The 17,523-nt window shown below is 32.3% G+C and overlaps 1 protein-coding gene across 1 annotated transcript in view; it reads right to left on the bottom strand.

Moving 5' to 3' along the window:
• Positions 1-7,167, bottom strand: part of LOC134710728 (kinesin-like protein KIF16B) — a 38,253-nt gene extending 31,086 nt beyond the window's left edge. The window contains exons 1-6 of the mRNA XM_063571119.1: positions 7,075-7,167; positions 6,017-6,083; positions 5,189-5,311; positions 4,784-4,900; positions 2,579-2,611; positions 892-944 (exon numbers count right to left, since the gene is read on the bottom strand). Of these exons, the coding sequence (XP_063427189.1) occupies positions 892-944; positions 2,579-2,611; positions 4,784-4,900; positions 5,189-5,311; positions 6,017-6,083; positions 7,075-7,121 (440 nt within the window). The 5' untranslated portion in view covers positions 7,122-7,167. The remainder of the gene's footprint in view (positions 1-891; positions 945-2,578; positions 2,612-4,783; positions 4,901-5,188; positions 5,312-6,016; positions 6,084-7,074) is intronic.
• Between the last annotated feature and the right edge of the window lie 10,356 nt (positions 7,168-17,523).

Here is a 17,523-nt window from a genome sequence, read left to right as displayed (position 1 = left end):
GATACAAGAGGAGAAGAAAATGTTCATTTTTTCGAGCACCATTGGTTCCTTATCTGTGTTATTTGTCTACGTTTATTACGGTTTCCCAATCGTGAGTAATAGATTTTTCCATTGTATATCGCGTGTTTGTCCTGCGACTTATGATTTTGATTGCTCCTTTGTTATCTTTTCTAACAGCTTCGGGAGTTTTCATTTACAAATTTCATCTTCTTAGACCATTGGGTCTTTAACGGGTACTTTTTAATATTTTTTTTTTCGCATCATGACGGCACATCACCAAAAATGTTCTATCCAGCAAAAGTGTCAATTTGATGGTTTGTTTGAGGTTTTTTGTCATGTTTATATATTCAAGTTACGCTAAATGTCGGTATTCTGATACGCTGTTCCTCAATTTATATAGTTTGTTTGATTATATTCATCGCTACCTTTCCCTCTCTCACACGTATCCATTACAGGAAAACTGCAAGGTCATTACGATCACGAGGAACATTTCGTCGAGATTCGTGGCTAACCACAGAGTAAGTTAATTATGTAACATTGTATTTAAAGCCTTCAAATCGCCTGTCGTATAATTGAACCTTTTCACCGTGAACTACTGGAAATGTAACCGTTCTTGAAAGTACAACATTTTCTCGGATTCAACGGACTGTGCAATTAATTATTTTTGACATTTCATACACTAGAAACATTAATTCAACACATTGTAAAATTGTACTGTATTTGTTTTTGCAGCGTTTTACCATTTGTTAGATTGGTTTGAGAATAAACTTTCAGCACCTGATAGTCTTGTTGCTTGAGCCCAATCGTCGGTTAAACTTAATGGTCAGGCCATTACAGTCGGGCTATCTTATTGAATGAGAAATGTTTTATGCAAATTGTAGACACATTTACCTTATTTCTGTTCTATATGTTGCAGACTGGTCATTCATCTTCAGAAAAATATCCTAATAAAGACAATGACTTATTTTACTTTTAATTGTGTGACCTGTACGTTATTAAGAAATTGAAAATTCGTTTATCTGTGTTATCAATTCTTACTCCGCGTCTCGAATAGCAAACTCGGTAAAAACAACTCACGCGATGCCACTGCAGGTGGAGGTTTTCTATCCGAGAATATAACCATCCCAGTAGTCGAACTATCTGCATTGACAAGAATTATCATTGGTATGGTATGAAAAGAAACTAACTGTAAACAATTTGTTTTCAAAATGCTAAGGACTTTCTATCCAAGAAATAGATTACCTTATTTGGCCAAAAAACTCGGATTTTGATGCCCAATGCACTTCAAATTAGTTCTTTATTTTGCCTTTAAAGTTTTTGTGATTCCAGAGAAACTGATGAGTCATTTGTAGACGAAACGTGTTTGGCGTACACAATTTTAATTCTGGTATCTTTGAGTTAATTTGAAAAATAATGTTATAGATATTGCTTGCTGTATGTACATAATTTTTTTTTATGCTGACATTAAAAATATAATATGAGAATTGTATCTGTAAGATCTACAAACAACTTATTGGATAATCAATACTATATCTATGCCTTTCATTGACATAACCAAGCTTCATGTCAACAACACTATTCTTTTAATGATAGCATTGAAATATTTGACATTTAACACTCTTTGTGAGGGCGGAAATAAATATACCTTTATAGTATTTGATGTTTTGCAGATTGTGTTATTAACTGTTTAATTCATTCATGTCACACCTTTCAGTTCAGTTCAGCTCATTCTTCGTTTGATTTTTTTCTTCTTTTTTTTTTACTAAATTCCTAGCTTTCGAATTTTCGTGTTTTCCTCCATTGTCTTTCACTAGTGGTTTTGTTATTGTAGCCTTTTTAACTATTTCGTTTGTGTTGACCGGGTACTATTAAGAGCTTTACATATTGCAAATCTCTACATATTTTTTTGTGAATATTTCGTTTTCCAAATGTTGGTTAGTTGGTTTTGTACCCATTTGATATTATCTCTCTTTTTTTCATCCTTGCAATGCTCATTTCTGTTATGAGAGATAGATTTCACTTAGTTATGAGGTTTTTATTTTTACTCCAATTGGATAATTTAAGATACTTTCAATTTTTCTTAACCAGTGATATTTGAATGTAATTACATGTATTAAAAAGCAAAATCCAAAAAAATACTGAACTGCGATGAAAATTCAAAACGAAATGTCCATATCTCATTAAAAACCGATCCGTTTTCTGATATGTTGCCTCCAACACGTAATACCAGAAAACATGAGCGGTGAGAGTTCGGCTTTTAATCAGATTGGGAAAGTCACTAATCAAATGGCAAATTTTAAAGCTCAAACACATCAAACGAACGGATAACAACTGTCATATTCCTGACGTTGAACACACATTTTCTTGTGAGAAAAATGGGAAAGAAATCTGGTTTCATAGCTTACTAAACCTCCCACTTCTATGACAGTCGCTTTAAATTCCATTATATTGACAACGATGTATGAACAAAACAAACAGACCAGACATAATAGGTGAAAAAAAATCAAAATAGGGGTATAGAAGTCAGTGGCTTTTTTAACTTTGACTTATTGTTTAGTCTTGTGATTTATATACTTACATTACATATCCTTGGAATAAGACCTCTGTTTTCCTTAAACAAAACAAAAAACAATTAAAAACCAATTCTTCAGAGAACAATTGAAAGTCTTTCCACCTCGATAATAAAAATTAAATTTAAAAAAAAGATGTTAGAAAGTTGATGTAATTGAGTACCTCAAACTGATATCAAAATAATAAGATTAATAGGTAAATCCAGAAGACTCAATTGTTTCCTAATGAACAAAAAAGAATTTAAAGCAAAGGTCAAAATCTAGAACGTCAAGTTGATATTTGACCTTGACTTCAATTTCAAGGTCATAGGTCAGTGACCTCAAATCAAAAGACCCCAGGTCAATCACTTGTATGGTTGTGAAGAAATACCGATTTCAAATACAAAAGGGGAGAAAACTCCTCTAAGGGTTGACCAAAACACATCAACCTTAATGGGTTGAAGTTGAGCCTTATTGTAAACAGTAACTTGGCAAACACATCATATCATTTACTGTAACAGTTTCTTTTGAATAATGATAACAATCAAATTCAAAATTTATTTTATAACCTTGACCTTTGACCTTGACCTCAATTTAAAGGTCATAGGTCAGTAAACTCAAAATAGAAGATCCGAGGTCAATCACGTGTATGGTTGTGGAGAAATAATGATTTCAAATAAATAAGGGGAGAAAATTCCTATAAGGGTTAACCAAAACCCTTCGACTGAATATGATGAAGTTTCGACTTATTGTAAACAGTAATTTTGCAAACATATCATATCATTTAACTGTAACAGTTTCTTTTGAATAACGATAACAAGCAAAATTCAAAATTTATAACATGACCTTGACCTCAATTTCCTTTAAATGGACCGAGGACTTCATATCAAAAGACTGTAGGCCTCTACGACTTATACCGTATGATTTTATCCAACAAATTGTATATCTTTAATTTTCAAAGGGAAACAACTCCATAAGATGTCTTTCGATCACTCCAGTCAAAGAAAACAAATCATTCTTAAGAGTAGACAAACAATTTGGTGAAAACAGTTTGTTAAAATCTTTTACGGTTTTAGAGATATAGCGATAACAAGAAAAAGGGGACGCGGGGAGATAACGCCTATAAGAATAAATGTTCGGTTACACAGGGTGAGTTTTGAAACCTCCATTACTGTACAACATCATTGGCAAAACATCCATTCGATATGTTGTAAAACAAAAAAGCATCTCAGACGGCAGAAGAAAAAAAAAATAATAATCAGAAGAAAAACAAAAGGTCTTTCCACGAAAAGTGGAAAGACCTAATAAATTCATCCATGAAATTAGAAGCTTTTTAATGATAGATTAAACGATAAAAAGGTACTAATTATGGTTCATCGATCAAGTTTGAAATAAGTATTGATATGTAATTATTTTTTTTCTTTTGAAGTAATGTCAAAGAGTACTACGCGCGGGCGAGTTTGTCTTGCAGGTGATATAGTTATGCACATACAAATTTAAAAAAATTAAAGTGTGTTGACATTTGAAGTTAATGTGACTTTTGTTCACTTGCTATTTCTTTCTTATTATCTTTTTTTCTTTAAAGTCGATTTTCTTTCTATCTATGCATTCCTCAAGGGCTATAGAAATATGGCGACTTTGATATCCTTCAGACAGCAGTTATACCCTTGCCAAAGTGGGTTGTTTATTTGAGTGTAGGAGATGTAAAAGTACACCGCCAAGGCCGGTCAAATGGAAACGTTAAATCCGATACGTCACGTGTAAAGAGTGTCTTGAGGAAACGATGAAAGTCCGTCGGAAGGGAACGATAAATGGCTGACCCGTGTTGAGAGAGAGCCATGTCTCTTGTACGTTAAAGACATCCTTGTAGATTTCGAAAAAGAGTAGGCTAAAGCCGCTATAAGGCAGCACTCGCACCTGCAAAGTGGACAGGGATTAATATAAGTTGCAAAAACTTGTTTCTCCATCCACTATAAATTAATATGTTTAAACTAAAGAGTGGCAAAAGCTCTCCACAGTAAAAACCCTTACAACAAGTCTTTCATTGGTCTATAGATGACCTGATTTAAGCAAAAAATTCTAAATCTATATAATTTATCATGATTTTTCAGTGGCAGTGGCAGTGTTAATTTTTTCTCGTCCTAAATATGCATGAAATATTTGCCACTGAACGTTAAGCAACTAACAATTGATCAAATCAATGTAGATTTGTATGGGTAACTATTCAAACATACCTGCGTTCCGATCATTGTGTAGGTTTTACCTGAACCAGGTTGTCCGTAGGCAAATGCGCATGCATTGTAACCATCATAAGCAGACGACACAATATCTGTTCCAAATTCCTGAAAAACCTAAAAATGACATGGTTTCTTTATTGGACAATTTACATAAGTGTTGATTGATATCGGAATGATTATAAATCTCATGTCTTCATTTAGAAATGTTATAGAAATACAATTGGAGCAAAATTAGCAATACATTTAATTCGCAATCATTCCAAATTGTGGAAAGGTAATGTATAAACTAATTTTAATGTGTTCCTAAAGTTCGCTGTTAACGACGTTACGTCGTCGTTATACTTGTCCCAGCCTGCTTCAGATTCATCATAAAACTATATCAAAATAAAATTTATAGTTTACCTTTTCTTGTGAACAATAATTTTGGTCATCTTGATTCACTGACCAAAATATGTAATTGAATGAAAATTCTTTGGTACGAGTAGCTTCTCTAGCTACGTCTCCTTCACAACCAAACTCTGGAATCTGAAATCAAATTATTTCTAAATAGACATTAAAAACTGCATAAAACAAAAGATACTTTCATTGGTTAGATTCCCAGTCAGTATAATAGTAAGTAATCCATGGAAAAAACTTGTATGGTTATATTTCTCCATTACTTCCAGGGTACTTAAGAGTCTTTCAATTATTATTATCTTTAGTTGGTTTACAGTTCATAAAAATAATGATTTTGTAATAAACTGGAAGTCGGGTCAACTGATGCAATCATATGTTTCAAATTCAACACATTGTTTTTTACCCATTGTCCCTGTACTTCGTACATCTGTTCCCGTTTTAAAACTGGGCAAATTGTATGTATATAACACTATATGATGAAAACCTGTGAAGAAACTTCTGTCGTTTTTAGCAACTCATATAGTTTGAAAGTAACCCGAGATTGTATAATAATTAGATCCGCATACTTATTAACACAACACGCTTGTTTTTCTCATTGTTCATGTTCCTCGCGCCCTCGATTACGCGTTTTCATACATTGCAATCTCAGGTGTTCCGGAATGGTTAGCAGATCTTGATCCACAAGTATCATCCGTCGTGTTGCTCATGTAAGTACATATCCAGTGATAAGGGTAATGTGTTAGGTCACATTCGAATAAGTTACATGTACATGCATTTTTCGGTAGCTATTACGCACACAAATGATATGAGACAATGCATGTGAGGCTTTCTTACCTTATTATTTGTTAGTATGATCTTATCCGTAAATTGAACGACCACATCTGCATTTGAATCTCGTTCCCTGCAAAATATCATTTATTTGGTATAACATACATTACTTGATGTATGTGAAATTTGGTTTCACAGGCGGATTAAGGTGGGACCAGGGGGTCCGGAACCCCTCCCCCCCCCCCCCTCCTTTTTGAGAAAAAAAATTTGGTTGCTTATATAGTGAATCACTGACGCGTGACGTAATCGGGCCTCCTCTTAGGCAGCCACTTATGAAAATTTCTGGATCCGCCACTGGGTTTCACTTTGATAAACCTGGTTTGTGACGAAGAGTTCTTATCAGAGATTAAGGTTATATGCGTTGTATTTTTTGTTCATGTGTACTATGAACGGAACTTTGTTGTTGGTATTTTTCTCTTCTAAGTACCCATTTATTAATCAATAAATATATACATGTCCACATACGTATCCCTCGGTGCATGTGAGGCTTTCCCTCCCTCGATCTCCATTGTATTATTGAACAGAACTCAATCCAAATTTGTAGTTTTTAGACATATCGCCTGATGGCTCAAGTGGTCACCAGAACTGATCGCAGTTTGAATGTTCATTATGAGTTGGTTGCTAGCTCGAATTGGATCAAATACGGTATCAGTTAGGAATGTCTATTCAATCACTCTAAATTTTAATAAATGCTAAGAAAATTATTAAAATAAAAAAAATCATGACTGATAAACAAAAAAAATATTGACCATTCTGCTTTTATACTCTCAAAAATTTTATGTATTTTCGCCAAGTCTGGTTTATTTCTCTAGGTGTTTGTCATTGGTCTTAAAGTTAACTTCATGTTTAGTGTAAGGGATATAATATAACATATCGTTGATTTTAATAAGAAGATAATAATATAACCTTCTTGATATAATTGAAACATATAAATAAGTATAATGTTGTTATCGCCGGCTAGTTTCAAACTGGTGATGTATTGAATAATATAGTAAGTTAGGCGACATATAAATTAAGAAAGTGCAAAAATTAGGATATGGGAAGTGAAAAGGTTGGCTAATTACCTCAGATTCATAGGTCTTACACGAACAGCTACTTTAACCGAAGTCATGGCTGTACATTTAATGTTATGTCCGGATGATTTACATATATCATCGTGTTATCAATCACACATTTAGTGTACACAAACTTATTGTGATAAATATTATCAATCTTTGTTATCTACTTTGTTGGGTAAAAAATGCACGTCAAATATAAGTACATTGTAGATGTCTAAATGATAGAATTATTATTTTGTGCGTTTTAATTGAGTGATTTCTGTCCGTAAGTCTTAGTCATGGTGGTGAACGCTGAGAAAGACAGCCTTCATTTTTTTTCAAAGATAAATAAATACCAATCTTATTAACTGCATTTTCATGGGAAACATGCAGACATTAGTATGTCTGTTATTTCACATGCTACAAATTGAAAGATTTTGTATATTTTCCTTTACAAACATAACATGCATAAGTAAAAAAAAAATTTAAATTATCATTTTAGTTAAAACATCTGTGTGTCCATTCGTTCACAGACGGTATAGAGTTATTCCTCTTTGAATTAGTTTCTTTGCACACATGTTTCATATGACCCTTCTATACTTACGAGATTCCAAACACATATTATCAATTAAACGAGATGTGGAAGGAACATCAACCAGACAGCATAAAAATCAAAAATCAAATACCACTGGAAGGGTCATCAACAAGAGACAATATGTCCAGTTCTAAATTGTCCAGTCTGAACATGCAACAACAAATCAATCAATTAAGTTTTGAATACATTTAATGCAATTGTCAAAGATCTGCAATAAACACTAAAAACATTATGATATGCCATAAGAAACCTCCAACGAGGCTCCGGATTTGTGACGGTCACGCGAGTATATCGACCAATTTGTGTACAATCGACCTTTTTTTCACATCAACTTTGAAGTTAATTCTTAGCTAATTTATTTTTTAATTCGTATTATCTAAACGGTAAGACTGGGATATATAACAGAAAGATTTTGGAAATTTACTGTTACTGCAGTCTATTTGAAAAAAAATCCATATGACCTTGTCCGCCCAACTCATGTTTTGCTGTCTTTTTTTTTTTTTCTGTTTTATCACCTTTATGAACAAAAAATGTTTTTTATTTTCATGTGGATCTTTTTGTCATTCTCATTTCTAGAAGTTCTTGTAAATAGTGACAACCATCCTTAATCAATTTTCTGGATTTGTTCCTAGTACGAGTAGACTCAGTTATGTCCCTTGGGAACATCTCATTAACTTAATACCCCAAGCAAAATTACTAATTAGAAATCTTTAAGTTGTAACAAAAAAGTAATTTCTAATATCAGCTTTAGAAGGCGACTGAGCATCCGAAAATTTGAGCGCAAACTGACACAGTTTTAAAGACAATTGACGAATCAAATGTGGGTTCAGATGATACAAAAATAAGATAGAGAAGAAAAATGATATAACTTATAAACTAATGAACTCAGTTGACCAATAAATGATTATCTTTATTTCACTTCAGGTTCTTGTCCTTCAGTTTTCAGATCTTACATAACCTTATTATAGGTTATGCAAATGCATTGGTATTGGGTATGGGTAAATTTTCATTATTTAAAAATCATCACCTATTATTATTTTATTTTTTTCATATATTTATATATACAGTATAGGGTGTTCACCTTATGCTGAAGTTAATTAGAAAGACATAAGCAATACCTCTTTAAAGTCATCCTTTTTCTTTCAAATTAGTTCTGGCAATCATGAATGTGACCTACGAGATACTAAGACTTCGATAACCAGAATGCAAGCTGCAATGCAAGAATGATAATGATCCGACTTTGTGAGGATTTCTATCCTTAACCTAATGAGTTAAATCCGCTAACCATAACGCTGTAAATTGCCAATGGACAATGCAAGCTCTTTATTGTTGTATCATCAATATCCAACCGAAAACTCGGGCTTATTTCACCAATAAAAACTGGCTGCCATGATAAATCAGGCTCCTTTCACCAATAAAAACTGTTGGCCATGATATTGCCAAAAGAGCTAAAGGCAACAGTAGTAAATTGCTGTTTGAAAGTCATAATTCGATTGAAAAAAAAAAACAAATCAGGGTTACAAAACAGAGAGAAACACACCAATTATTAGAGGAAAACAAAAGAACAAAGGAACACTTAAAAAACAAACGCCGACATACATAGAAAAGAACTATTTGATAACAACTACCATAATTCTGGTTTGATATAGGATATTTTAAGAAAAGAATATGTGGGTTGAACCTGGTTTTATGGGTAGCCGAACCTCCCGCTTGTATGGCAATGTTAAAAAAAATATCGCTAAAATGACAATACTTACGTCTACGTGACAGAAATACAGCACAAACACACAAAAGAACAATCATCACAGAGAAACTTACAAACAAATAACATAATAGTTGACACTACATGCAAACTGCAGAACTAAAAGCTTCCATCAACGACAGGCAGCACATTACATCATAAAGAGTAACGCACTTATGTTACGAATATGCAATCTTGAAATTCATTCAATTATTTGCATAATACCAGTCCAAACAATAATCATGACAATGACTGTATTGAAAAACTATATTAAAATATTTGGACTATAAAAAACTATAAAAGTGGCTTTAACCCATTGAATCAATCATCAATATCCAACAGAAAAGTATTATTCCATAGAATAACGCTCTGGTCTTGTGTGATTCGATCTCGTATATGAGTATATATACTTATGATTAGATAAAAAAAAATACAACGAACTCGCAAAAACCAACAAGCCCGTAACAAACAACAAAATAAGTCAAACTTCAATATCAAACAGAAACCCTACGAAGACTTCCATATCCCTATCCCCAAGAATGTTATTATTGTCAGGTAAAAAAAATCATCTGCTTCTTCTCAGCCCTTTGCACCACATTTATAAATGTATGCCGAAAGTTCCTGCTTTGATGTTACGGCTGAAAATTTAGTGTCATTACCAAAGGGATATTCTTTTATAGACTTGTTTATTTTACGACATCAAGTTTGAACTTTGACATTAAAATTTACAAATATTAATTATACAAATGTGTTTTAGACGAGCATTTCAGTGTAGTATAGAAGAAGATAATAGATTAACATTTTGTTACCAGTTTTAATCAAAACCTTTGTCATTTTGAAAGATAAATGTTTTGGAAGCGTGAGATTTTGTCATTAAATCTTTAAATGAGCAGGTAACAGATTCTTGATACCAGCGGGAAGACATCACATTCTAAACCCTATCTATGTCTTAAAAAAGCTTTGCCCAGGCTACTGTGAAACGTTCAATAACAAATAATTCAATATTATCTAACAGATCAAATGTCATAGTGGATCGAAGCTTTTGTAAACAGATTATTTGAATTTTGCTGATTTTTGTTAAGTCTAAGTTATAAAAGTTGCTTTCCTGCTTATCAAGCATTGATTTTTAATAGAGACAAAGGGAAAGTTCTGACGTTAACTACCTGCTCCTGTCTATCGTACAAGGTGTTGTGGATTCGTATGTATAGATTCACCAATAAATCAGTCACCAGTAAGGTAAGGCTAGCAATGCATTACAATTTTATTTTTGTCGTCTTATTTTTGTTTTCATGTACGTAAGCGATAATTGATGGTTTGGACCATGTGTTGCATATTTGTAAAACAATAGTTTTCAAAAGATGCAAAAAGGCCTGGTTGGGGTTTTGAAAATGTAAAACAATGTGTTAAAAAATAAGGAAAAGAGAATAACGACACTAGAATTATAAATAATAAAGAAAAATGGTAAAAAAAAATTAAATACAAAAATAATTCTACCAAATATTGCAATCATGTTTTTATGTTTCTTTTATTTTGCAAAAAAACATACAACTTGTAAGGTGTTCGTCAATTTAATATAATTTTAAGCTCGAGGAGGGTATGATTGGGTATCATCTGTTCTTTGATTTGTGTACCATGTAACTACTTCAATTGTATCATTTTAAATACTCAATTTTGTCACGATAAATTCCTATGTTTACATTTTAACTGAAGAACAAATCTCTCATTTGTAAAAACAAATTAGATTAATGTATTTTAAATTAAATTTGCACGGAAACACAAAAGACAGTCATAGTTAAGACGTAATAAATGGCTTAGTGATATTTGTGTTAAAAGGTATTCAGCTATTAATTTATAAAATATCAAGTAGGTTTGGGGCATAAAATAGGAAGCCGTATTTTGGGCCTATAATTTGAAGTAGATTTTGGGCCTAGAATATGCTGCTTACATATACTGTTTTTGGTTTCTATACTGAGTTTTGTAAATTATTGTTCGTCTTTTTGGTCTTCCTTTCATTTTTTTCCATAACGTTGTCAGTTTATATTTGACTTTTGAATTTGAATATTTCTTTTAATCTGTAACCTCTTATTTTCATCCGCTGAGCTACTTTTCATCAACAATTAGGCACCGTCAATACCTCTAAAAGTGTCTTCTCGTGTTCTGTGACAAAAAGATGTACATTTGTAGCATCATACTTTTACATGGTCGAAAACGAAGGAACATTTATAAGTTTAAATTTCATATAGCGAAATGTGTTGCTTTATATTTGATTGTTTGTGTCATGATTTTTGATCGACAAAAATATACTGTTTGTCTTCTTCGTCTTAGGGAGCTACCATTTGATTTTTATGGGGGGGGGGGGGGCTAGGATGAAATTTGAAAAAAAGGCAGGACAGGATTTTGAGTTAAAAAAAAAAGGCAGGATGAGTAACTTGGCAAAAAAAAAGGCAGGATGACAATTGTTGTAAAAAAGTCAGGATAAGCTAAGAAAAAAAAAGCAGGACCGAATAGACTGAAAAACAAAAAGGAAGGACAGAGATTAGTACTAAAAACAAAAGGCAGGGCAAACATTTTCATCCTCGCCCCCCATAAAAATCAAATGGTAGCTCCCTTATTTTCCTTTCGCAATTTATTTGTTTGCCCTTCTGTCCTTTACAATTGTTTATTGTTCGTCTGTAATCTATAAACAAGGAATTTTCACGTACGATTCATGTCTCAGTATCTTGTTGTTTGTTTCACTGGTTTCCCCTTAGACGAACAAGATCTCAAAGAGTTTGTTTTTTTACTTATTCAATGATTTAAATAAATATCAAGTATGTTTAAAATATATATCTCGAAACTTAATTGCTACGTATATATATGAAATGTTCGTCAAAACAAATATATGACATAATTGATAAAACATTTCATATAACCCACTTCATACTGTTAACACACATATCATATTCCAAAAATCCAAATGTCTTGGTTGCGTTAGAACATTTTATTTTTGTAATCCTACTTTTTAAGTACAAAATTCGGTACATTTTTTTTCAAGTTCTCATTAACGTGTTTTTTTCACGAACCATCTACCAGTTCTTGTTTCAATTAGTTTAGTATAATGTCTTCAATTTTTTAAAATAAACTTGACCTTTTATAATCGATACTCAAAAGTATATTTCGCGTCATCAAAGCGTTTGTAATCAATTTATTGGTAAGCAATATCTCTCAGGCCATGGCAAATTATGTCATAGCTACATGTATGAGATAGCAGCAAAATCCTTACTTTTCATTATCAAGTCATAACAAACTGTTACTGCTAAAAAAATATGTGGAGGAAGGGAATCAGTTGGTAAATATAAAAAGCCAACCCAAAAAATCTGATTGTTTTCCATCTAGAAACAGAAAATTTTGATGTCAGCCAGAGTTTACTACTGAAAAACATATATTATTACTTTATCCAAATTAGTTTGTTAATTCACTGTTTAAATACAAGTGTTTATAACTATGAACAATATATGAAGGGAAATATATATATGTGGAGGAAGGGACTCAGTTGGTAAATAAAAAAAGCCAGCCCAAAAAATCTGATTGTTTTCTATCTGAAAACAGAAAACTTTGATGTCAGCCAGAGTTTACTACTGAAAAACATCTGCAAAGATGCCAGCAAAAAATCTTAACGAACGTATCAATTTCGGTTCTTGTGTCAAAATTGACCGATCGTCATTAACAACGTAAACATTGGTTTTCGGTCATCGAAATGTTTTCAACAAAAGATGCATCACCCATATGTGCGGGATAAAGTATCAATTTTAGCACGTTCCATAGCTTGCCTAACATCTCATATTTATCACGGTTTTTTCATCCCATTTACACATCTGACATACGTATACCCAAATAGCTGTAAACTAACTCTTCTTTCTGACCTACTGCAAACGATATTTCCATCCTCTAACTTCGTTACACCACAAAATAATGATGAAAAATTAGTTTTCCAGTGCATTTTACGCGTCAATTAAATTTACATGATTCTTACATGTGTTAAACAACAAAAAAGCTTTTGGAACATATGATTATAATTTCTGTCGCCTTTCATCTTTTCTTGTTAAACACAACTTTACTTTCTTTACTCTAAATGTCTTTTCAAGACAGGTTTTGTAATCGTTTACTCAAAATACAAATTAATTAATAAAGCCACCTATCTCAGCATATAAATGCTTTCATATTTTGAAAAAAAAGATTTTTGCTTTACAAGTCAGCGCTAAGCCATTGGGCTTTTTCTGACGTATACAACAAAGATATACAGCACTTAAAACTTCCTGTGATATTAGATCGATGTATCGCCCATCCTTTTTTATTTCATCTTTAGTTTTTGTTGTTGCTTGCATCTCTGTCAGTAATTATAAATTATAACTTTTATAAATGATTCTGTTCGTTAAGGTTTTAGCTAGTGCCAGCGGCGCACAAAATGTGTAGGCTGGATTATACAAAATGAGGAAACGTTTTAGACATTGGATCTCTATGTAAAAACCTTGAAAGTGAGATGTTATAATTTAAAAAAAAAAAGGAAAAATCGCATATTTATTCTATAACAAATTTCAAAAAAGAATCGTCTATATATATACTATAACTAATGTCGTAAAAGACATATTATAAGGAATCACATCCATTCTAAATGTGCATGTCAAATCTCTCTCTCTCGTGCTCTCTTTGGAAAAGGTTATATGCAGTACTATAATGAGGGTTTGGGGGTACGTCTGGGGGGAGGGTATCACACAATAAAATTAATGATCAGTAAATACAGACATAAAGAAAAGAAAATAATTGGCAAACAATATAAAAAAAATAATATGAAAATAACAGAATACAGAAATTATACCACCACCCGTCTTTCCCTTCATCCCTGACCATTGTGTGGCATATGTTTTCAGGTGGATTAAGATTTCCCCTAACGTAAAAACCAAACAAACAATGCTTTTGACACTCATCTCCTCGGCTATTGTAAGACAACAAAAGAATAAAAGAAAATGCTAATTATTCTAACAGGGTAAACACTTATTATTTACATCTTAAGAGTTTCTTCAAATGAAGCTGTATGATTTTTGTGCCCTGATATATAAAGGTGTCAAATTTCAATATACGTAGGTCGACTAAATTACAATTATTTTAAATTAACGGCTTTCCATTTTCAATTGCAATTTTGCGTTAAGGAAACAACTATCAATCAATCAATTTTCAAATATCCTGTTTAACAGTAACATTTAAGAAGTTATAGTGACGGAATGTTTCCTTTTGACAAAGTGTTTAACGTTCTTAATTTTTACCGTTTTCTTATTTCTAAAATCTTACAGTAGTTCAGACAGAACAGTGGAAACAAATTATTCTAATGAAAATGAATAACCTGCCCTTCTAAAAGTTGTACTCAAAAACTATTGTAAATAGGCAGATCTTTTATTATGAATTGATCTTATAGAAGATCGACATACTAGTATTTGGACAGGTTAAGGAAAGTTTTTTTTTGCGTAAGCAAACTATTTTAACTCCGCTACATTCTGTATGTGCATGTTCCAAGTCAGAAGCCTGTCATTCTATGGTTGTCGTTTGTGGCTGTATATCATATTTTTTTTTCGTTCTGACTCCTGATTGTTTAGTACAGAAACCAGTCTTTCAGGTTTCCCGTCTGAATCGTCATTACATAAAAGAACTCTTATAGCTAACTGTGTGGTACGGTTTTGCTCATTATTGAAGGCCTTACGGTGACATGAAGTTGACATTTGGTCTTTGGTAGAGAAATGTCTCATCGGCAATCATACCACATCTTCTTTTTTCATATTCTAAAAGCAATCTGAAAATAATTTTAAGGCCTGATTTGTGTACAAAAGAATAAACGAAAACAAATATGAGGCGGCAAACAAGGACAAGTACTGAATTTCAGTCTTTTGACTTAGGACAGGCATACATATAATATGTCGGGATTATACTTTTATTTTTGGCACTCAAACCTCCCCTTCTTTAGGACGGTGTATGTTTTATGTATGTTTTTTTCGTGCATCTACCCAATATGTATCTCTTCAATTATGTTAACAAATCCGATCTGACAACTAGCTATTATTTTGATGTTAGTAAAATTACACACAAATAAACTTTACTAATCAAACATGGCATAATGGTGTAATTAAGCTATATTTTCAAAGAAACAGACTGGTGTGGAAATCTTCTTAGCTTCTATTAGAGTCTTGTATAATCTTGTAAGCCATATAATCTTGTAGTCAAACAAAATTAACTCATACATACTTCAGACCTTTGTGTATATATACTATCTGTCAAAACAAAGGCAGCACAAGTGTTGAATATGTTAATGTGTTGTTACTCTTGTAAAAACAATAGTATCTTATGTATACTGATCGATTAGATAGTAAAACCACCAAAAGAGCAAAGTCCTCTAGGTTGTGTGAGAAATTTGTAAAAAATATAAAGAGGGTTATTGCACTATTTTGAGGTATTTTGTCCCTCACAGTGTATTATCTGGCACCAAGAAGCTATATAGTGTTTATCAATACTAGTGCAATTACTCATTATATCATAGAACTTATGTAATAAATAAAATGTGCTGCACTTGCAAATTGAATATTGGTTGGTGCACTGCATGCTATTCTTTGTGACCCTTAGTATCCTTTTCCAAAAGATTTTTGGTTAAAATGAATTATATACAATTACTGTCTTTTGATGAGGTAAATGTGTGGTTTTATTGACTTTTGAAAAACTGATATTCACTGAGGCCAACGGCCAATTAAACCGCATATTTACCGAAATAAAAGACAGTAAATGTTTTATTCCATATTCCGAGAAAAATGAATGTTATGGAAAATATTTACCAAAACCAACTGTACATCAAACGTTTTTTACTAAACTTATACACGTATAAGCACGCGACGTTTTGTGCGGTGAATATCCTTTTTACGCAGGTGAATATGCTTATTTATTCAAAATCACATTCATAAAGAAAAACCTACTAAAATTTTATCAATATGGAATAAACATATATATTACTGTGTAAAATCATACTATGAAGTTTACGCATAATTAATAACTTCTTCGCACAAATGGTGAGTTGCATGTGAAAATTGCTTCACGTTTTATACATATATTTATTTATGAGGGTGGTCGTCAGACGCAAGATTTAGAGTTCCCTCTTATCAATATTTTGAAAACTATTCAAAGTAATGTAAACTTGAATTAATTGATATGCGTTTGGTATAATTATAGTTGTTTATTTTATTTCATTTGGTATAACAGTTATTTGTTTATATTAATTCGAACTCGTAATACAAAACGTAAGCTGTTTGAGTACAATATTTTTATATGCAATTTATTCGTCACTATGGGATCTTCAAAGATTAATTTCTTCTTATAAGCATCAGACATTCTACTTGTAGTAATAACTCTTGGAGACATCTCTTGTTTTTGTAGTCAAATATAAGACAGAGGTGTGTCATTGTTGTTATTTCAGGATTTTGGCAATCGTTTTAAGAGGATGTCAATGAGTTCTCTTGTTTTGTAATTAGTTGTTACCGTGTTGTACTCAATATTTTACGCAATACAGTCACGGAATCAGACAAAATTAATCGAATACACTGCATGCATCTCTATTTTTCAATGCAGAGATGATGACGATGATGGATGGTTGTTTTACATCCAGTTCGAAAACATGACCCGCACACCCGCACTCATCACTTTCGGGCAGTCTTAAATGCGGTGGGTAAGCACATGTAACGTTTGCTTTACGTCCAGTTGCAAATAGTTCATGCATGTTAAAGACGATTTAATCATTTAAGCTTTATCGGGTACACTCAAGACATAACTAATTTTTTTTTTAAACTGCCTGTGAGCATCATTTGGTAACACTAAAATCAAATTGGCCAGAACAGACATACTAAAATGAGGCAGAATGTCTTTAGCAAGTGGAAGTTACAAGTAAGTTACCAAATATGTTAACATTTTGAATGAGAGTCACAACAGCCATGACAATAAAGTTGTTTGGTGTTTTTTTTATTATAGGGGAAAGGGGAGGGGAATGTACTACATGTTTAAGAATCGAATACTTAGTAGTATTGCGAGAGTGCACGTCATGATTTTGTGAACCCTCTCAAATAACAAAAATTGG

This window comes from Mytilus trossulus, chromosome 3 (genome assembly GCF_036588685.1).
Source record: "Mytilus trossulus isolate FHL-02 chromosome 3, PNRI_Mtr1.1.1.hap1, whole genome shotgun sequence".
NCBI lineage: Eukaryota > Metazoa > Mollusca > Bivalvia > Mytilida > Mytilidae > Mytilus > Mytilus trossulus.
The sequence above is the reverse complement of the archived record's forward strand: the minus strand, read 5'-3'. Positions and strand labels throughout refer to the sequence as shown.